The following is a 23,090-nucleotide window of genomic DNA, read 5'->3' as shown; positions in this document are numbered from 1 at the left end:
ATCGTTTTAAAAAGCCCAATGACTTTCGAACGTTCACATCCGCTAAATCAGAAGAAATAAAAACCTAAAGTGGGACTCCTTCTAACTGCTAGTGCGGGACACACACACAGAAGGTGTTCTATATTCTCTTCTTCCTCGTTGTCCCTACATCTTTTGCAAAAGTCGTTTCTGGCAACTGTCATCTGTCAGCATGTTTTCGGATTAGACCGTGACCTGTCATGACGGACACAATGACTGAGATCTCTGTTCTAGCCAATGACAGTTAAGCAATAGACCTCTTCAAGTCTAGATGAGGCCACATAGTTTTGGAATGCTCACAGTCCTATCTTTGGGACCATCTATCATTCGTTGCCCTTCGGGCCTGGTCCTGAAAACTTATCTTACATTTCGCTTGAGGCATACCCACAGATTCCAGTATCCCTGGAATGTGTAGGGTAGTTCCTAGTCTCGCAAGCTCTCTGTGGGCCGGCACCCAGAACTGGTGAATTTTGAACTGTTCAGCCATCTCGTTGAGTGACCTGCCACAGTCGAGGGCGGTTTTTGTGTTCAAAAATACGTTCTCCAGGGATTTAATGGCTGCCTGGTTGTCTGAGAAGATATTTATGCCAATCGTCGTAATGACATTGTGTCTTAGCCATTCCATCACTTCTTTAACTGCAAGGATCTCTGCTTGATACACATTGCAGTGGTCAGGTAACCTCTTCGATATGACCAGTTCTAGATCTCTAGAGTACACCCCAAAGCCCACCTGGTCGTTTAGTTTGGAACCATATAGAAGTAAATGTATCTTCTGTTACCAGGGATATCGTAGTTCCAATCGACTCTATCAGGCATAGTGGTACAGTAATTTTTATCAAAAAGCGGCTCAAGTAGGGTGTAATCCACACTGCCTGGAACATTAGATATTGTATCAAGGATAACACAGTGTCCGTAGCCGCCACATGGCCTATGAGAAAGCTCCCTTAACCTCACGGCAGTGGTCGCTGCAGTTTGGGTAGCCACAATGTCCAGAGGCACAAGATATAGCACTAAATTCACTGCATCAGATGGTGACGTCCTCAGTGCGACTGTGATGCTCAAACAAGCCACCCTTCGGATCCGGTTAAGTATTGAGCAGTAGGTGGACTTTTGAAGCGCCGTCCACCAGACCACAACACCATATAGCATAATACGTCTGACAACTGCAGTATATACCCAATGCATGACAAGCGGTCTAAATCCCTAACGTTTTCCAATGTCTCTCTTGCAGGTGTATAGGGCAAGAGTGGCCTTTCTTATTTCCCTTTCCAAAATGTTGGATTTGAAGTTTAATTTCCTGTCCAGCAAAAAACCCAGGTATTTTGCGATTTCTGTAAATGAAACATTCTCTCCACCCAAGGAGACAGGTTCCACTGTAGGCAACTTGTATCTCCTACTGAAAAGAACTACTTCTGTCTTGTACGGATTTATACCCATACCACTTTCGGTAGCCCACTTGCTCATGCACGTAGAGCTTCCTGAAGTATATCTCTTAGAGTGCTGGGAAACTTTCTCCTAACCGCAATTGCCACATCATCAGCATACGCGACCACTTTTACGCCTTTTTCTTCCAGAGACAATAATACATTGTTAATGGCTATATTCCAAAGTAGAGGAGACAGTACACTCCTTGAGGAGTTCCTCTGCTGACCCATCTACAGATCCCAAGCCTGCCGTAATGCATCTTTTAGTAAGTAAGTTATTAATAAACTTTCTTACGGTAGAGTTGATGCCTAGAAACTCCAACTCCTTCATGATTGACGTCGGTTTTACATTAATGAAATCACCTTCAATGTCAAGAAATGCTACCATTGTATATTCCTTAACAGCGAGATAACACTCTATGTAGCCGACTAGATCGTGAAGAGCTGTTTCAGTGGATTTGCCTTTGCTATATGCATGCTACTGCCGCGACAGGCGATCTTTGGCCTAAGATATGTTTCTGGCCTGTCAACTTAAAGGAGTCGAAACTTCTTATCGCCCAAAGAATTTTCGGCTCAGACACAATTTCCCTAATGGCCTCCGATGAATGCATATTAGTTACAACCTCTTCTGGCTCCACGTTGTCCGTTGGAGAATTTCCTGAGAAATGTGTATCAACGAGTAGTTCTAGTGATTCCTCGCTAGACATTGTCCATACATTATCTGACTTCTGAATATACCCCACAGTAATAGGCCTCGATGACAGGATTTTCCTTAGCCTAGAAGCCTCAAATATATACTCCACGAAGCTGCAGAATTCTACCCAGGATTTGTTCTGAGCCTTTCTAAGTTCGCCCTTATAGATGTCCTAATCGTGTGGTGCTCTTAGCTCAGTCTTGTAGATGTCCCAATCGTGTGGTCTTCTTGTGGCTTTTGCTCTGTTGAAGAGTTTTCAGCAGTCCTTCCTTAGACCAACAAGGTGGACCCCAGTTCACCGTGGGGGTCGCTGTTTGCCCCTTGGCTTGGCACTAGGGCATTCTGACACAAACGAGTCATTCAGGGCCTTCGTGATCCGCTTGACCACTATATCTATATCCTCTGTAGTTTCCACTTCCTTTCTAGTCTAGAAGGGATAGTGGTGCAGAATTTGTGCCGAAATTTATCCAAATCCGCCTTTCTTCTGTTTAACCGTGGGACCACTACTTCAGTATTTTCTCCTCATCCAATCTACCAATCTTCCAGTCGGTGGTTGAAAGATTGGGATTACATTCCTTTAGCCCTCCAAGTATCGCTTCAGGATCTGAGGGAATCCTTGGTATCCAAGCATGCGCCATTGGTCGAGAAGGAATTTCTTCCTTCTTGAACAAATCTTTTGCTGCACCTGGCCAGATCTCACCAATCTTTTTTAGCGCACAACGATACATTTCAATTGAGCGTTGATCGCCGAAGGCAATTAGTTTGTATCGGCCTCAATACCAGCCTGCATCGTCGCAAACTGGAGGAGACCCAGGAAATTCCCTTGTCGACAACTGCCATCACCAAACTGTCCCTAGCAACATTAGCAAAGTTTCTTAGACCCATCTTACTGTTGTTCGCCCTAGTTCTGTTAGGTATGGGACGCCCTCCAGGTGACCGCAGCCTTTTGGCTGAGTGCGGTGCAGTTTCCGAATCTAGACGTGCAGTCTTTGGTATAGACAGTGCACCGACTTCCCGAGCCCAATTTAGGGAATCTCTCTCCCTATCAGTGAGAGTCTTAGGATCATTCGCACCAAGCCTCACAATAAACCTGAGAGCGATGCGTCTTCTATTATTCCAACCTGTTAAATAGCGTGTTGGTTTGCCGAGGAAGGCCGATGGCTTAGGCAAATTATGGGCATGCGAAGAAGGAAAAGGTTCCGCCTTGTCCTTTACACTCGAACCTGGTGTCTTCGTCAAAAGCCCCTGTTGACCAGTTGTTTGTCGGCTAGTGGAGCCTGGAACAGCCGCTCCATCAGTCGAGGTTTAAGTAGCAGACAACATGCTACGGCCTGATACCACCACCGCAGCTGTTGGGTCTTTGGAGTCCATTCTAAATCTGCCGCTCCACTGGAAACAGACGCAGATCATCAACCGCCTAGTGGATACCGATATTGCAGGTATCCTTGAGTGACTTAAATTTTTCTTCCAAAAATAATGACCTATTACGAGTTACAGGAAAATTATTGCCCGCTCCACTCAACGGTTCAACAAGAATTCCAGCGATAGAGCTAGATGGAGAGAAATTGTTGATGCCCTCTGTTCACACTATTGGTCATATTTTATTGTAATATATTTGATATACTCCAATTGCAAACAAAATATATGTATATGCTATAATGTTCAACCGATTTGCACGAAATTTGGTTTGGAAAAATTTCATAGAAATCGGTTGAGATTTGGATATAGCTCCCATATAAAGATAATAGCCGAAGTAACAGGTATTTGACTGTAGTGGCCGTTTGTTGAAGACTGTAATGGCAGCTATACCCAAATCTGTTTTTCAAATTGGTTTTAAATGATGAATGGGGCAACAAAAATCCAATCAAATGACGATTGGGTAACAAATTATCAACATTTATTTCAAATAAAACCGAAAGGATATGCGGACAGACGGACATGTCTAAGCCGAATCAGGACACATTTTATTACAGCCACAGTAGTGGTGCTGGGTGAAGAAGTTTGTGCGTTTATATATAAAAATCAATTTGTGTTTGTTTGTAGATTTGTTTGATTGATTGTTTTCTTGTTTTTATGTTTGTGTGTTTCTTATAGACTCAGAAACGGCTGAACCGATTTTCTTGAAATTTTCACAGATGGTGCATAATGACTACATTTTTTGATATCTAAAGGGGGGGCGGACCCTCCCCCTTACCCCAATTTTCAGAAACGCCAGATCTCGGAGATGTGTGATGCGATTTAATTGAAATTTTGTGTGCTCTCATATAGTACCCTAAAAATAAAAATTTGGTATCCAAATTTCGGATGGGGTACCTAGGGCGCTGCCCCACCCTAAAACCTACCAAACATATATTTAGACCAATCACGACAATATGGGACTCAAATGAAAGGTATTTAGGATAAGAAAACGTATCTGATATCCAATTGTCGGACCAAGTGCTTGGGGGGACTACCCCAAGCCCCGAAACACCCCTAAATCGGCCATATTTACCGACCATGGCAGTATGGGACTCAAATGAAAGGTATTTGCGAGTAGAACACGAATCTGATATCCAAATTTGGGACCACGTTTCTGCGGGTCCACCCCTTCCCCAAAAAAAACCACCAAACAGGACTTATTTACTGAACATAGGAATATGGGGCTTAAACAAAAGGTATTTCAATGTAGAATACGAATCCGATATCCAAATATGGGACCAAATGTTTGGGGGCCGCCTCTCACCAAAAACATCCCCCAAAGAGGACAAATTTACGACCAAAGCATTATGGGTCTTAAATGAAAGGCCTTTGGGAGTAAAGCACGAATTTAATATCAATATTCGGGAAAAGTGTCTATGGGGCCACCCCACCCCCACAACACCACCCCAATAATATTTTCTGACTATTGCAATATGAGGCTCAAATAAGAAGGTTTTTAAAGTGGAACACGAATCCGATATATATTTTCAAGGCCAACTCACTGAGTGGCCGCCCATCCCCAAAAACACTCCCAAGCCGGTCATGTTTGCCGACTATGGAAATATGGTGTTCAAATTAAAGATATGTGGGAGTAGACCACGTATCTGATATCAACATTAGGGGCCAACCGTCTAGCGGACCCCCAAACTCCAAATAGGACGTATTTGCTTACCAAGACAATTTGGGTCTTAAAGAGAGTGGAACTAAATATTTATAGTTTTTAGAGCCAATACCCCAAACCGGATATATTTTCTGACTTTTGCAATAAGGAGTTTAAATGAGATTGGAAAACGAATTTGATATCCAATTTTGAGGGCAATGGCAATATGGGGTTCAAATAAATGATATATAGATATATTAGAATGGATGGGTACCACCCCAATCCCCAAAACACCCCTAAATCGGGCATATTTACCGACCATGACAATGTGGGGCTTAAATGAAATGCATTGGGGGTAGAGCAAGAATTGATACCCATTTTCTTGACCAAATTTCTGGAGATCTACCCCTTTCCCAAAATACCCCACAAACAGCCATTTTTTAGTGACCATCGCAATATGGGGCTCAAATAAAGGTATTTGGGAGTGGAATACGAATTTGATATCCAAATGTAGGACCATGTATTTAGGGCATCACCAATTTCCCAAAACACCCCCAAAGGGAAAACATTTTTCGACCATGCCAATATGTGGCTCAAATGAAAGGTATTTGAGATTAGAAAACGAATTTGATAACCTATTTTGGGGCCATGTGTTTGGGAGACGCCTCATCCTGTAAACTCCTCTTAAGCCAATGGCAATATGGGGTTTAAATAAATGGTATTTGAGAGAAGAGCACGATACTGATATTTTTTCAGGGCCAAGTATCTGGGGGAACAACTCTCCGCCGAAAACACCACTGAATCAGACATCATGAGAATATCGGGCTGAAATTAAGTATTTTAAGAATGGAGTACACCTTAAATCCAAACTTAAATTCGTAGACCAATAAAGATCATATGGGATTCACATAAAGGCACTTATATTGTTAAACTGTTAGTCAAGCGATATACTATTGTCGTAGCATGGTATTTCACTAAAAGATCTTTAATTGACGAAAATAAATATTCCAAGGAAACTTTTGTTCCATATAAAGTAAAAGAAGGCGCAGCGGAGCGGTCCCGGGTCAGCTAGTTTAATATAAATATGTACATATGTAGTTTACTTATTTCATGCTAGGACCTTTAATACTCAACTGGTTTCCTTAGAAAGCACTACCTATCAGTCCCATCATAAACCTATCTTCATAATATTTCGTATTTCGCTTATAGGGATCAAAAGGAAAAAAAATGGAGGGAATGCATTTCTCTATTTGCAAATAGAAATTTTCCCCATTATGCAATGGGAGGGTGTAATGTACTTAGTTATTATTGTATATCATTGTATAGCATTATACCTGGTAGTTGAGCCTTCATTTCATAAATTCTGCTACCGTTCCTCGGATAAAATCTTGTGGCTAAATCTCCAGGTGCTGGCTGAGCTGGCGAACCAGACTTTAACGTTAGTACATTTTGATCTAGGCAATCTTGCTTCGCCTTGGCTTCAGGGCAGAGTCTAAATTCAAAATATCTGTATAAAGAAACAAGGCAAATAAGCATAAGTTTCGAATTGCAAAACTCCAACCATACAAACCCCATATGACTTGCAGTTAATTCCACACGAATTGTCATTTCAGCCCCAGGGGAATATCGGCGCACAATGACACCTTGCCCCCATTGGCCTCCGTGTTCATGGGGCCTGGGCTCTGGCATATCCCACGCATCACCACATTCGCCACATTTACCACCGTTACGTTTCCACTGACGCGTAAAGCCTCCACAGTATAACTCGTGGTCGTTGTAGTCGGGCGGTGTGCTAAAGCCATAACGCCAGGCCGATGCCCGACTTGGTGGCTCAATCAAGCGACCGTGACCATTGCAGAAGGAAGACTTTGCCACAATAATGATGAACAGGCAAATGAAATAACGCATTATATTTGATCGCACAATAGAAATTGCAGAAAATGTTATCATCGCCTTAAGAGTAGGCGTTCTCGTGCATCTGAAAAAAAACAAAGCCAATGTTAATAGTTATTTGTACAATAATAAGTACATGAAAAATGCAAAACCTAACTATGTTCGGCCGAGCCAAATCTTCCATATCCACCACCATAGGCTCAGCTTAAACTGTATACATTGTACTGTGGATGAATTTCAGGGTCATGGTCTGGGGTTGGTAAATTCCATGTTAGGATGATGGTATGAGGTTAGTAGAGCAAAACAAAAGAATGGTTTGGAGCATTTTAAATAACCTCAACCAAAGACGAATAGCAAACATATTTGTGATATATCAGAGATACTTCATTTCAATGCGAGGCGATCGATTTATATAAGGGCTACATCAATTATGCACCTATCTGGATCTTTTTAGTGTGGACTATGGAGGTCATAAGTGTACATCCCGTTTCAAATCTTAAGAGCATCCAGGGATACTTATAGTGGCCCAAGAATTCAAATTAGTTTTTGAGATTTTAAATCCATATCTGGTGCAGAGGGCCATTAGCGAACTTCATGTATCGAATTTCAGTAAAAATAAAGAATTCTATTAGATTAAGACGATCAGGCGGGATTTGAGAAATACGTATGTATGGATGACCTCCAATGTTAAGCAATAAATTCTGGCATTTTTTAACGTACATTAGATTAGAGTGGCAGTCCTTTGCAGACTCACTTAGACAATTTTAAGCCCATGTGATAGCATAGACCAAGGGCTCTGGTGGGAATCGAACCCACGACCCCCACGGCTACAGGGGTTCCTATTTTTAACGTAAAAGACACTTTATTTATGCCAAGCCCTTAAACCACTTTGGTTTAGATCAAGGATATCTCTTTTGTGTATAGCTCAAAAACTGTTTAATAACGAAAATGTTTCTATAGCCGCAAATGATTATTCGTTTAGCAGATCAATATATATTCTCTTGAGTCTCTCCTCTAAGAAGAGAACGTGAGTGTTTCGGCATATGAACCAGTAATGGGCACACCAACCGATGTTGGGCACATTATATCCTTATGCTGTATATTGCTTTGTATATATGAACAATAATGTGTGTATACTTGCCCATCATTGATGTTGACACACACGTTTGCAGCAGAGAACTGCAGCAAATCGCATTAAAAATAAGTGCACACGATAGACATGAAGCGAATGGCACGCTCACACCTTATACCAGCAATCGTTGTTGATGCTTGCGACTCTCAACGCCCAAAACATAAAATGCTCCTTTACATTCGTTGAGGTATTGTAAGTTTTTTTTGCCGATGAGTATAAAATGATTGCCCATCATATTTTGCATTTTAAGCCACCGACGGGCAAAATAGATGCCCCGCACTTTCTCTCAGCAGCTATGCTCATTGGGTGCTTATGAGCTCTCTTTACACAAGCAGAAATGAAAGCAGATCAAAAACATTATTCAAGGCAGCAGAGGCAAAAGTTAGCGGAGGTTAGTTTATCGCTTAAACACATATATAGGTGAATAAATGACAAAACAATTTGTTTTTTTCGGAAACCAATTTTTGTAAATTTAAATGCTTAAGGCCGCAAACACTGTTTCCTTCAAGTTACAATGATTTTAAACGAGTTACAATGATTTAAGCCACAAGTAAAAAACCAAAATTAAAATTATGTTTTTTAGTTTTTTTTTTTTGAACCATTTTGGCATATTGGTCGCCTTGCCATTTTATTTCGGGTGTAGAGTAAAACAAGTAAAAGCGTGCTAAGTTCGGCCGGGCCGAATCTTATATACCCTCCACCATGGATCGCATTTGTCGAGTTCTTTTCCCGGCATCTCTTCTTAGGCAAAAAAGGATATAAGAATAGAGTTGCTCCGCCATTAAAACGATATCAAGATATAGACCGGTTCGGACCACAATTAAATTATATATTGGAGACCTGTGTAAAATTTCAGCCAATTCGTATAAGAATTGCGCCCATTGGGGCTCACGAAGTAAAATTGAGAGAACGATTTATATGGGATCTGTATCGGGCTATAGACCGATTCAGACCATAATAAACACGTTTGTTGATGGTCATGAGAGGATCCGTCGTACAAAATTTCAGGCATATCGGATAATAATTGCGACCTCTAGGGGTCAAGAAGTCAAGATGCCAGATCGGTTTATATGGCAGCTATATCAGGTTATGAACCGATTTGAACCTTATTTGACACAGTTGTTGAAAGTAAAAATAAAATACGTCATGCAAAATTTCAGCCAAATCGGATAGGAATTGCGCCCTCTATAAGCTCAAGAAGTCAAATCCCCAGATCTGTTTATATGACAGCTATATCAGGTTATGGACCGATTTCAACCATACTTGGCACAGTTGTTGGATATCACAACGAAATACTTCGTGCAAAAATTCATTCAAATCGGATAAGAATTGTGCCTTCTAGAGGCTCAAGAAGTCAAGACCCAAGATCGGTTTATATGGCAGCTATATCAGGTTATGGACCGATTTGAACCATACTTGGCACAGTTGTTGGGTATCATAACAAAACACGTCGTGCGAAATTCCATTCTGATCGGATAAGAATTGCGCTCACTAGAGGCTCAAGAAGTCAAGACCCAAGATCGGTTTATATGGCAGCTATATCAGGTTATGAACCGATTTGAACCATACTTGGCACAGTTGTTGGGTATCATAACAAAACACGTTGTGCGAAATTCCATTCCATTCGGATAAGAATTGCGCCCTCTAGAGGCTCAAGAAGTCAAGACCCAAGATCGGTTTATATGGCAGCTATATCAGGTTATGGACCGATTTAAACCATACTTGGCACAGTTGTTGGGTATCATAACAAAACACGTCGTGCGAAATTCCATTCCATTCGGATAAGAATTGCGCCCTCAAGAGGCTCAAGAAGTCAAGACCCAAGATCGGTTTATATGGCACCTATATCAGGTCATGGACCGATTTGAATCATACTTAACACAGTTGTTGGATATAATAACAAAACACGTCGTGCAAAATTTCATTTCAATCGGATAAGAATTGCGCACTCTAGAGGCTCAAGAAGTCAAGACCCAAGATCGGTTTATATGGCAGCTATATCAGGTTATGCACCGATTTAAACTATACTTGGCACAGTTGTTGGATATCATAAGAAAACACGTCGTGCAAAATTTCATTCCAATCGAATAAGAAGTGCGCACTCTAGAGGCTCAAGAAGTCAAGACCCAAGATCGGTTTATATGGCAGCTATATCAAAACATGGACCGATATGGCCCATTTACAGTACAACCGACCTACACTAATAAGAAGTATTTGTGCAAAATTTCAAGCGGCTAGCTTTACTCCTTCGGAAGTTAGCGTGCTTTCGACAGACAGACGGACGGACGGACGGACGGACGGACGGACGGACGGACGGACAGACGGACGGACATGGCTAGATCGACATAAAATTTCACGACGATCAAGAATATATATACTTTATGGGGTCTCAGATGAATATTTCGAGTAGTTACAAACAGAATGACGAAATTAGTATACCCCCCATCTTATGGTGGAGGGTATAATAAACAAAAATATATGCCCACCTCTGTTTTAAGCAACACGCACGAGAGCTCACATTGACCGCAACTGAATAGAAGACACACACACTCAGCTACCATTCAATATTATAAGAGCTGAAATTAATTTGCGTGCTTTGTAATGGCTTGAGTAAAGAGAAAAGTGGGAGTAAATCTGTGACTTTTAAACAGATGGAGACAGACAATACGTACGTCAATTCTCATCAAAAAATATAAAAACAAGTGCAAAAAAACTACGAAGTATATCTATGCCGCTCAACTTGATTTCTCACTCGTCTGCTTGCTTTGGGTTCATATGGTACTCATCTGAGTGGTGCTCATTCTCAAACAACACTCTCTTCCACTTAACGGTTACTAAATCTTTCGGGCATCTCTTTCTCTATTGTACATCTGCATGTGTATCTAGATAAATTTGTTTTTAGGTGGCATGCGTAAAAGAAAATTGCTTTGGCCAAAGTGGCTACTGAGTACCAAATTTTGGGTCTCATGCAGTTCTGTGTTTTACAGACATAACATATTTGTTGAAACATAACGTGCAGGATTGAAACTTTTTCGAGAGCAATCAGTATGTTAAGCAACTTTTAGGTAGAAAAAATTATCGTTTGTACAATACCATAAATAAGAAAAGAAAGATTGCACAAAGTCCCAAACTTTTTTCATAAAAGAAAATTTTGTTTATAGCTAATGATTTTTTTTTGGCACTACATAGTGGTACATAGTGTCCAAGTTGTAAACAAACGGTATGATTCATCTAGCCTTCTAGCCAAAGTGGACAAACAAGCAGAAACGTATGCCGTATGCCCGACTCCATTGGTATCACCAAAGGGAATCAGTTTTCGTGAGCAGTTTTTGAACATGTTTAAAAAATATTTAAAATAGTATATTCAACAAGTAAAAGCGTGCTAAGTTCGGACAGGCGGAATCTTACTTTACTTTACTTTACTTTAATTGGCTATGACAGAATATTTCTTCCACTAGCCGAACGTAGAATAGCGTTCCAAGCGCCTCGATCTTCTGCGCTCATTCTAAAATCTCTGACACCAAGTTTCGAGGTGTCTCCCACAACTTGATCTTTCCATCGGGCTTTTGGTCTTCCCGGTTTGCATGTACCACCGTGTTTGCCTTCAAAAGACTTCTTTGCTGGAGCTTCTTCATCCATTCTGACAACATGACCTAGCCAACGCAGCCGTTGTATTTTGATGCGTGTAACTATGCTATCGTCGTCATACAGCTCGTGGTTCATACGTCGCCTATATTCTCCGTTAACGCAAACTGGCCCATATATTTTACGAAGAATCTTTCTCTCAAATACTCCAAGCACTACCTCATCTGCTTTCACAAGTACCCATGCTTCAGAACCATATAACAGCACGGGTAGTATCAGTGTGAGATGAGAATTGCGCCCTCTAGAGACTCAAGAAGCATAATCTAGAGATCGCTTTATATGGAAACTATATCAGGTTTTACACCGGTTAAGACCATACTTGGCATAGTTGTTGCAAGTCAAATTGCGCCCACTAGAAGCAAATCAAGATCCAAAATCGGTTTATATAGCAACTATTGGGTTGCCCAAAAAGTAATTGCGGATTTTTTAAAAGAAAGTAAATGCATTTTTAATAAAACTTAGAATGAACTTTAATCAAATATACTTTATTTACACTTTTTTTCTAAAGCAAGCCAAAAGTAACAGCTGATAACTGACGGAAGAAAGAATGCAATTACAGAGTCACAAGCTGTGAAAAAAATTGTCAACGCCGACTATATGAAAAATCCGCAATTACTTTTTGGGCAACCCAATACATATATCAACGTAACGCAAAGGTTAGCATGTCCGCCTATGACGCTGAATGCCTGGGTTCGAGTCCTGGCAGGAGCACCAGATAAATTTTCAGCGGTGGTTATCCCCTCCTAATGCTGGCGACATTTGCGAACTTTTTTGCCATGTAAAACCTTCTATCCAAAGAGGTGTCAGTCTGCGGCACGCCGTTCGGACTCTGCTATACAAAGGAGGTCCCTTGTCATTGATATGTGACAAGTTTGCCTCTGTTCTTTAATGGAATGGAATGTTCATTGGAAAAATTTCATTTGCATTAGATATATCAAAACATGGACCGATGTGGCCCATTTACCATCCCAACCGACGTAAACTAATAGGAAGTATTTGTACAAAATTTCAAGCGCCAATCTTTCTGTCCTTTCGACAAAGGGACGGACATGACTCAATCGACTTAGATTATCAAGACGATCAAAAATATTTATACTTTGTTGGGTCTCAGATAAAAATTTCGATGTTTCCAAAAGGAATGACCAAATTAACATGTCCCTATGCTATGGCAGAGGGTATAATTAGTGTAGCAGAAGACTAAGCGTCAGATCAGCTTATATGGTTTTAGAACGATTTGAACAATACATATCATGAATGTTGGAAATCATATGTAACCGGGAGATCGGTTTATATGAGAGCTATATCAGACTTTACGCCAATTTGGACCATACCTGTCACGATTGTTAGAAGTCGTAACAGAATAGACGATGTACAAAATTTCATCCCAATCCGGTAAAAATAGCGACTTCCAGGAGCTTAAGATCTCAAATTGAAAGATCATATATGGAAGCCTAAAAATTTAATAAATACGTCAACATTTGTTATGGTTCTTCTCACCTTTTAATTTCAGGGGCATATAACGTAATTTATTTTCTAATTTTCTACAATTTGACAAAAGACCTACGCCTTAAATTGGGAAAAATTGTACTTGAATATTTAAAAAAAATGTGTATGGTTTCATTCAAAAGGTAAACATTTTTAATTTAATGTCAGCAGACAGTGATTGCTGATATCAGCATATTAATTTCTCTGGGTGTATGTGCAAAATTTCAACACAGAAATGCTTTTCTTTTATCCTTTGTTTGCCTAAAAAGAGATACCGGAAAAGAACTATATAAATGCGATTTATGGTGGATGGTAGTAAAAATTCGGGTCAGCCGAACTTAGCACGCTCTTACTTGTTAAACATATAATGCTACCTTAAGCAGAATGGGATATTTTTCTAAAATTGGTATTCCAACACAGGATACTTGCTAGTAAATTGGCAAGGGATTGGTTAAAGTTCAATGGGGTTCACGTTAAGTCATGACCTGCTCAGTCTGCTGACCTCAATCCCATAGTACATGTATAGGGGGACTTTGAAAATGATGTTACAGCAACACGAATGACGAATGCGGAAGAGCTATGCAACGCAGTTATAATGCCTGACACAAAATATTTTTAACAAGTAAAAAGGCGTTAAGTTCGGCCGGGCCGAACTTTGGATACCCACCACCTCGGGTATATATGTAAATCACCTTTCATTGTTCAATTGTGTATAACGAAATATTGGTCTTTTTGTAGCTATATATAACAAGTAAAAGCGTGCTAAGTTCGGCCGGGCCGAATCTTATATACCCTCCACCATGGATCGCATTTGTCGAGTTCTTTTCCCGGCATTTCTTCTTAGGCAAAAAAGGATATAAGAAAAGAGTTGCTCTGCTATTAAAACGATATCAAGATATGGTCCGGTTCGGACCACAATTAAATTATATGTTGGAGACCTGTGTAAAATTTCAGCCAATTCGTATAAGAATTGCGCCCATTGGGGCTCACGAAGTAAAATAGAGAGAACGATTTATATGGGATCTGTATCGGGCTATAGACCGATTCAGACCATAATAAACACGTTTGTTGATGGTCATGAGAGGATCCGTCGCACAAAATTTCAGGCATATCGGTAATAATAAATGCGACTTCTAGGGGTCAAGAAGTCAAGATCCCAGATCGGTTTATATGGCAGCTATATCAGGTTATGAACCGATTTGAACCTTATTTGACACAGTTGTTGAAAGTAAAAAATAAAATACGTCATGCAAAATTTCAGCCAAATCGGATAGGAATTGCGCCCTCTAGAAGCTCAAGAAGTCAAATCCCCAGATCAGTTTATATGACAGCTATATCAGGTTATGGACCGATTTCAACCATACTTGGCACAGTTGTTGGATATCATAACGAAATACTTGGTGCCAAAAATTCATTCCAATCGGATAGGAATTGTGCACTCTAGAGGCTCAAGAAGTCAAGACCCAAGATCGGTTTATATGGCAGCTATATCAGGTTATGGACCGATTTAAACCATACTTGGCACAGTTGCTGGGTATCATAACAAAACACGTCGTGCGAAATTCCATTTCAATCGGATAAGAATTGCGCCCTCTAGAGGCTCAAGAAGTCAAGACCCAAGATCGGTTTATATGGCAGCTATATCAGGTTATGAACCGATTTGAACCATACTTGGCACAGTTGTTGAATATAATAACAAAACACGTCGTGCAAAATTTCATTTCAATCGGATAAGAATTGCGCACTGTAGAGGCTCAAGAAGTCAAGACCCAAGATCGGTTTATATGGCAGCTATATCAGGTTATGGACCGATTTGAACCATACTTGGCACAGTTGTTGGATATCATAACAAAACACGTCGTGCGAAATTCCATTTCAATCGGATAAGAATTGCGCCCTCTAGAGGCTCAAGAAGTCAAGACCCAAGATCGGTTTATATGGCAGCTATATCAGGTTATGGACCGATTTGAACCATACTTGGCACAGTTGTTGGATATCATAACAAAACACGCCGTACAAAATTTTATTCGAATCGGATAAGAATTGCGCACTCTAGAGGCTCAAGAAGTCAAGACCCAAGATCGGTTTATATGGCAGCTATATCAAAACATGGACCGATATGGCCCATTTACAATACCAACCGACCTACACTAATAAGAAGTATTTGTGCAAAATTTCAAGCGGCTAGCTTTACTCCTTCGGAAGTTAGCGTGCTTTCGACAGACAGACGGACGGACGGACGGACGGACGGACGGACGGACAGACGGACGGACAGACGGACGGACATGGCTAGATCGACATAAAATGTCACGACGATCAAGAATATATATACTTTATGGGGTCTCAGACGAATATGACGAAATTAGTATACCCCCCATCTTATGGTGGAGGGTATAAAAATAAACCGATCTGATCCATAAACAACATAGATGTCGGAAAGCCTGACATAAGTCACTGTGTAAAATTTCAGTGATATCGGATTATAAATGCGGCTTTTATGGGGCCAAGACTTTAAATCGAGATATCGGTTTATATGGCAGCTATATGCAAATCTTCATCGATATAGACCAAACTGCAGAAATATGTGGAGGGGCTTAACTTAACTCTCTTTCCCAAATTTTGGCAACATCGGACAATAAATGCGCCTTTTATGGACCCAAGACATTAAATCGAGAGATCGGTCTATTTGGCAGCTATATCCAAATCTGATCCGATTACGGCCAAATTAAAGAAAGATGTTGGAGGGCCTAAGACAACTCACTGACCCAAATTTTAGCATAATCGGATAACAAATGTGGCTTTTATGAGCCTAAGACCCCAAATCGGAGGATCGGTCTATACGGGGGCTATATCAAGATATAGTCAGATTTAGCACATCTTCGAACTTAACCTGCTTATGGACAAAAAAAGAATCTGTGCAAAGTTTCAGCTCAATATCTCTATTTTTAAAGACTGTAGCGTGATTTCACCAGACAGACGGACGGACATGTCTAGATCGTCTTAGATTTTTACGCTGATCAAGAATATATATACTTTATGTGTCGGAAATGGATATTTCGATGTGTTGCAAACGGAATGACAAAATGAATATACCCCCACCCTTCAGTGGTGGGTATAAAAAGATACCAAAAACTCCCTATAAAGGGATGCCAGGATATATTTGGGACTCCATGTACCGTAGATAAACAGAAGTCATCAAAAAAAAAGGTTTTTACTCTAAAAACAGAAATAGTTAAAGTTTTTAATACAATATTTAATTTTCAATTGTTGAGCCATTTACTTTGAAATTTGTATACCCTCCACCATAGGATGGGGGTATACTAATTTCGTCATTCTGTTTGTAACTACTCGAAATATGCGTCTGAGACCCCATAAAGTATATATAATCTTTATCGTCGCGACATTTTATGTCAATCTAGCTATGTCCGTCCGTCTGTCCGTCCGTCTGTCCGTCGGTCTGTCCGTCCGTCCTTCTGTCCGTCCGTCTGTCTGTCGCAAAAATACTCTTTTGCAAAAATACTTCTTATTAGTGTAGGTTGGTTGGGATTGTAAATGGGCTATATCGGTCCATGTTTTGATATAGCTTTATATGGCATAAACCTATCTTGGGTCTTAATTTCTTGAGCCTCTAGAGAGCGCAATTCTTATCCGATTGCAATGAAATTTTGCACAACGTGTTTTGTTATGATATCCAACAACTGCGTCAAGTATGGGCGATATCGGTCCATGTTTTGATATAGCTGCCATATAAATGAATGGAAGGAATGAAATTTTGCACGGAATGTTTCGCTATGACTTCCAATAACTGTGCCATGTGCGGTCCAAATCGGTTCATAACCTGATATAGCTGTCATATAAACCGATCTGGGGTCTTGACTTCTTGATTTCTGTAGGGTGCAATTCTTATCCGATTTGGCTGAAATTTTGCATGACGTATTTTATCATGACTTTCAACAACTGTGCCAAATAAGGTTCAAATCGGTTCATAACCTGATATAGCTACCATATAAACCGATCTTGGATCTTGACTTCTTGAGCCAATAGAGGGCGCAATTGTCATTCGATTTGTCTGAAATTTTGTACGACGGATTCTCTCATGACCATCAAAATACGTGTTTATTATGGTCTGAATCGGTCTTCAGCCTGATACAGCTCCCATATAAATCGGTCTCTCTATTTTATTTGTTGAGATACCAAAGGGCGCAATTCCTATTCGAATTGGCTGACATTTTACACAGGTCTCCAACATATAATTTAATTGTGGTCCGAACCGGACAAATACTTCCTATTATAGTGAGTCGGTTGGGATTGTAAATGGGTTATATCGGTCCATGTTTTGATATAGCTGCCATCAAGGACGTAGCCTGGATTTTATTTTGGGGGGGCCCACCCCACATTTTTTTTAAATCGAAAATTGCCTAAATTTTTCTATTACTGTGAAATTGGAAAAGATACCTCAAACTTTTTTTTGAAACTTGTGGTCGCTACTGGGTGCAATAACTGGCCCATCGGCGGTAACATTTAGTTAAATTTAGAGCTGAATTTTGTACTGCTTGCCACTATACGCCGATCCCAATCTTTCAAAAATGTGATTGTTTTTGCTAATATCTTAATGTTAATGTGATAGTTTTGGCGAATCTGCTTCAATATTTTTAAGGAATTATTCTTTTTATATAAATTTCTTTAAATGTTAAATATTTAAAAAAAAAATTTGACCAATTTTTGCGACGAGCGTTCTTTCTGCCTAAATAATGCCGCTAATCCGTTTTTAATGGAAAATATGTCCTTTAAAAATGCTTCCGACTATTGCCGTATATGCCTATAATTTGCTTAAGGTTTTTATAAGTCCTAAAGTTTTCCTAATTTATTGGGGATAAAAAAGGAAAAGTTGGTAGAACTAAAAATCTGAAATTCGAAGAGATTTCCATTGCAGTTGTAAACATTTTTCTTTCTTTGCCCACTAATTTGTACTCCGTAGATGAAATAAATAAACAAATGACCTAGCAGCAAGCGTGAGTGTAGTATAAAACTTGAGCTGACACTTCCTTACTTAAGATGGGTGTCAAGTTCGCTTCATTGTAAAAACAATTTCCTTGAAGAAAATCAAAAATTTTAAATGTAAATTTTAAAATTTTTTAAAAATATTTCACTTTGTCCAGAACTGCAGTCAAAGCCCACAGAACTTATAAATTTCTACTAGAACCAACGCTGCTTGCTACTGACTGATCGATCCTAAGTCACTATGAGCCCTGTATAAATTGCCTTAAATACTGTATTGTGAATTATAAAATTCCAAAGAAAAAACGAAATGGTTACATTTGAAATATTTATTTTATAATTTAAATTAATCTGCGTGATCTCTTCGGGGTTATAAAATTGTGTTTCCGAGCCCATAAAAATTTTTGTCAAATGTTTGTCTTTCGGAACATAAAAAAAAAATTTGAAAAAAAATAACGGAGATTTTGTTTTAAGAAAATTTTAATAATTTTTGTCCAAAAATATCCAACAAAAATTTTTACCAAAATTCTTAGGAGTGATATTTCTAGAATCCATTTTAGTGCCTTATTGCATTTGATGGTTTCTATATTAAAAAAAAAGAAACAAGAAAAAAGGCGTTAAGTTCGGCCAATATACACTTTATGGGGCCAGACGAATATTTCGAGTAGTTACAAACAGAATGACGAAATTAGTATACCCCCATCCTATGGTGGAGGGTATAACAAGTAAGAGGGTGCTAAGTTCGGCCGGGCCGAATCTTATATACCCTCTACTATTGATCGCATTTGTCGAGTTCTATGCGCGGTATCTCTTTTAGACAAACAAAGAATATTGAATAAGAACTGTTATGCTATTGAAGCTATATCAAGTTATAGTCCGATTTAGACCATAAATGAATGCTGCACATTGTAGAAGTCATTGTGTAATATTATAGTTCATTCGGATAAGAAATGCGCTTTGTAGGGGCTCAAGAAGCAAAATCGGGAGATAAGTTTATATGGGAGCTGTATCAAGCTATAGATCGATTCAGACCATATTAGACACGTATGTTGAAGGTCATCAGAGAACCGTTGTACAAAATCTCAGCCAAATCGGATGCGAATTGCGCGCTCTTGTGGCTTAAGAAGTCAAGATACAAGATCGGTTTATATGACAGCTATACCAGATTATGAACCGATTTAAATCAAACTTAGCACAGTTGTTGGAAGTGATTCCAAAACACTACGTGCAAAATTTAAGTTGGACGAGAATTGCGCGCTCTAGAAGCTCAAGAAGTCAAAACCCAAGATAGGTTTATATGACAGCTATATCAAAACATAGACCGATTTAAACCATACTTAGCGTAGTTGTTGGAAGTTGCTACCAAAACACTACGTGTAAAATTTCAATAAAATCGGATAAGAATTGCGCCCTCAATTGGGTAAAAAAGTCAAACCCCAGATCGGTTTATATGGCAGCTATATCAAAACATGGACCGATTTAAACCATACTTAGCGTTGTTGTTGGAAGTGCTACAAAAACTCTACGCGCAAAATTTCAATTAAATCGGACGAGAATTGCGTCCTCTAGAGGCTCAAGAAGTCAAGACCCAAGATCGGTTAATATGGCAGCTATATCAAAACATGGACTGATTTAGCCCATTTACAATACCAACCGACCTACACTAAAAAAGTATTTGTGCAAAATTTCAAGCGGCTAGCTTTACTGCTTCGAAAGTTAGCGTGCTTTCGACAGACAGACGGACGGACATGTCTAGATCGACTTAAAATGCCTGACGATGAAGAATATATATACTTTATGGGTCTTAGGTGTTACAAACAGAATGACGAAATTAGTATGCCACCATCCTATGGTGGAGGGTACATAAAAATGATTTTTTGTTGTAAATACATTGTGGCTTAGGAAAAAAAACTATTTGTTTATTTTTTCAAAAAAATTTTAGAAATGTTTTTAAAAAAATTCTTGTTTTAAAATTTCTACGTTAATAAAAATGCTCTCAATTATGAATATATGAAATTTCATCCACATCGGACAAGGGAATCGCGGGTTAAAATTTTGTCTTTAAAAATATTTATTGAAAATTGTCTATAGAAAAATTGTTAAGAATATGTTTTCGTTTGAAAAGGTCTTGAAATTTAAATTTTTCTTTATTATACTTCTTGATCCTCCAGTGGGCGCTTCATATCCGATAATTTTGTACAACGACTATAAACCATATAAACAGCTCTCCCAATTTCACTTCTTGAGCCACTATATAGCGCAATTCTGATCTGATTTGGCTGAAATTTTACACAATAACTTTTACTTTAGTCTCCAACAGCCAACAGTAACTAGGAATAGCTCGAATAGCATAGCAATTCTTATCCATTATTGTTTGTTTGCCTAAAAGGATATACCGCGCAAACAACTCGACAAATGCGATCCTTGGTGGAGGGTATACAAGATTTGGCCAGGCCGAACTTAACACGCGTTTACTTATTTTAAACATATATATATATATATATATATATATACGTATATATACAGTTAGTATATTTTTAAATGTATTAAACGATTATTTTGATCATCAGCGAACAGATTTAGCAACCTTTATTAGGATTTGTATTTACATTATAATTAATATCCGTATTTTTGTACGCCGAATTCAATGGCGGATGTGTTCCATCTATAAATACAACAAAGATATTAAAGTCAATTCCACTTAGTACGACTCATTGGTGACTTTCGTTTTAACTTCTCCTTACTGATGACTCATGATACTGATAAAAATTCCACTAAACCAAAAAAAAACAATTTTAAACAGAAAACTGATTCATTAAACCACGATCGTTATCCACAATGACTTTAAAATTATGTGGCTCTCTAATTATACCCTCTACCATACGATGAGGGTATACTAACTGGATCATTTTGTTTGACATACCTCAAAATCATGGTCTTAGACCTCAAAAATATGAATATTTTTGATAGTTAGGAGATTTTAAGGTGATCTAGCCATGTCCTTCCTCAGTCTGTCCGTCTATTGAAATTTGCATGACTTATCTTACGACCTCAATCATCTGTGCTTATTATGACCGGAATCGATCCACAACCTGATAAAGCTTACATACCCAGAGAAATTAGTCTGTTGGTATCAGAAGATATTGTCTGATGATATTAAATTAAACATTTTAAACTTTTGAATCAATCCATACAAAATGTTATACCCTCCACCATAGAACTAATTACACTAATTTCGTCATTCTGTTTGTAAATACTCGAAATATTCGTCTGAGAACCCATAAAGTATATATATTCTTGATCGTCGTGACATTAATGTCGATCTAGCCATGTCCGTCCGTCCGTCTGTATGTCGAAAGCACGTTAACTTTCGAAGGAGTAAAGCTAGCCGCTTGAAGTTTTGCACAAATACTTCTTATTAGTGTAGGTCAGTTGGTATTGTAAATGTGCCATATCGGTCCATGTTTTGATGTAGCTGCCATATAAACCGATCTTGAGTCTTGACTTCTTGAGCTTCTAGATTGCGCAATTCTTATCCGATTGGAATGAATTTGCACGACGTGTTTTGTTATGATATCCAACAACTGTGCTAAGTATGGGTCAAATCGGTTCATAACCTGATATAGCTGTCATAAAAAAAGATCTGGGGACTTGACTTCTTGAGCTTCTAGAGGGAGCCTCTAGAGGTCGCAATTATTATCCGATTTGCCTGAAATTTTGTACGACGGATTCTCTCATGACCATCAACATACGTGTTTATTATGGTTTGAATCGGGCTATAGCCCGATACAGCTCCCATATAAATCGATCTCTCTATTTTACTTCTTGAGCCCCCAAAGGGCGCAATTCTTATTCGAATTGGCTGACATTTTACACAGGTCTCTAACATATAATTTAATTGTGGTCCAAACCGGACCATATATTGGTATCGCTCTAATAGCAGAGCAAATCTTTTCTTATATCCTTTTGTTGCCTAAGAAGAGATGCCGGGAAAAGAACTCGACAAATGCGATCCATGGTGCAGGTTATTTAGCACGGCCGAATTTAGCACGCTTTTACTTGTTCGGTATCTGTTTTAGGCAAACAAAGAAGATGAAGAAATCGGATACTAATCCTTGGTTTAATTCCACAATTAGGAATTTATTCGTAACAGGAACCTAGCCTACTCCAGGTGGAAACGTTTTAAAATACCTGAACTTCATGAGGAGTTCCGCACGGCAATAAATATAGTTAATGCACTCATTAGTGATGCAAAATTAAGATATTATTCATCCAAATATTATTTGGCGATATCGGAATTGGAAAATCCAAGGAAATTTCTTATTACCATGGTGATATAAATAAATGGAATGAAACTTTTGTTATTATTCCGACCTTATATTGGGTTGCCCAAAAAGTAATTGCGGATTTTTCATATAGTCGGCGTAGACAAATTTTTTCACAGCTTGTGACTCTGTAATTGCCATCTTTCTTCTGTCAGTTATCAGCTGTTACTTTTAGCTTTCTTTAGAAAAAAGTGTAAAAAAGTATATTTGATTAAAGTTCATTCTAAGTTTTATTAAAAATGCATTTAATTTCTTTTAAAAAATCCGCAATTACTTTTTGGGCAACCCATTATATAGGCTCGACTTTTTAACAAGACGCTAATAGGCTTCCGGAAAGCACAAATGTTAGTTGCAGTTTTGAGTTAAGATGTGTATCGCACGACGAAGTTTTATATTGTCAAATCAAATGTTATTGGTC

At 38.9% G+C, this 23,090-nt stretch overlaps 1 protein-coding gene across 3 annotated transcripts in view; it reads right to left on the bottom strand.

Annotated features, from left to right (window-relative positions):
- The window catches only part of LOC106093902 (uncharacterized), a 64,118-nt gene that overhangs the window by 18,516 nt on the left and 22,512 nt on the right, over window positions 1-23,090 (bottom strand). For all 3 annotated transcript variants that reach the window (XM_059362399.1, XM_059362400.1, XM_059362401.1), the window contains exons 2-3: window positions 6,765-7,172; window positions 6,529-6,701 (exon numbers count right to left, since the gene is read on the bottom strand). In XM_059362399.1, the coding sequence (XP_059218382.1) occupies window positions 6,529-6,701; window positions 6,765-7,144 (553 nt within the window). In that variant the 5' untranslated portion in view covers window positions 7,145-7,172. The remainder of the gene's footprint in view (window positions 1-6,528; window positions 6,702-6,764; window positions 7,173-23,090) is intronic.

Source organism: Stomoxys calcitrans, chromosome 2 (genome assembly GCF_963082655.1).
Source record: "Stomoxys calcitrans chromosome 2, idStoCalc2.1, whole genome shotgun sequence".
Classification (NCBI taxonomy): domain Eukaryota; kingdom Metazoa; phylum Arthropoda; class Insecta; order Diptera; family Muscidae; genus Stomoxys; species Stomoxys calcitrans.
This window is presented reverse-complemented; position numbering and strand designations above follow the sequence as displayed.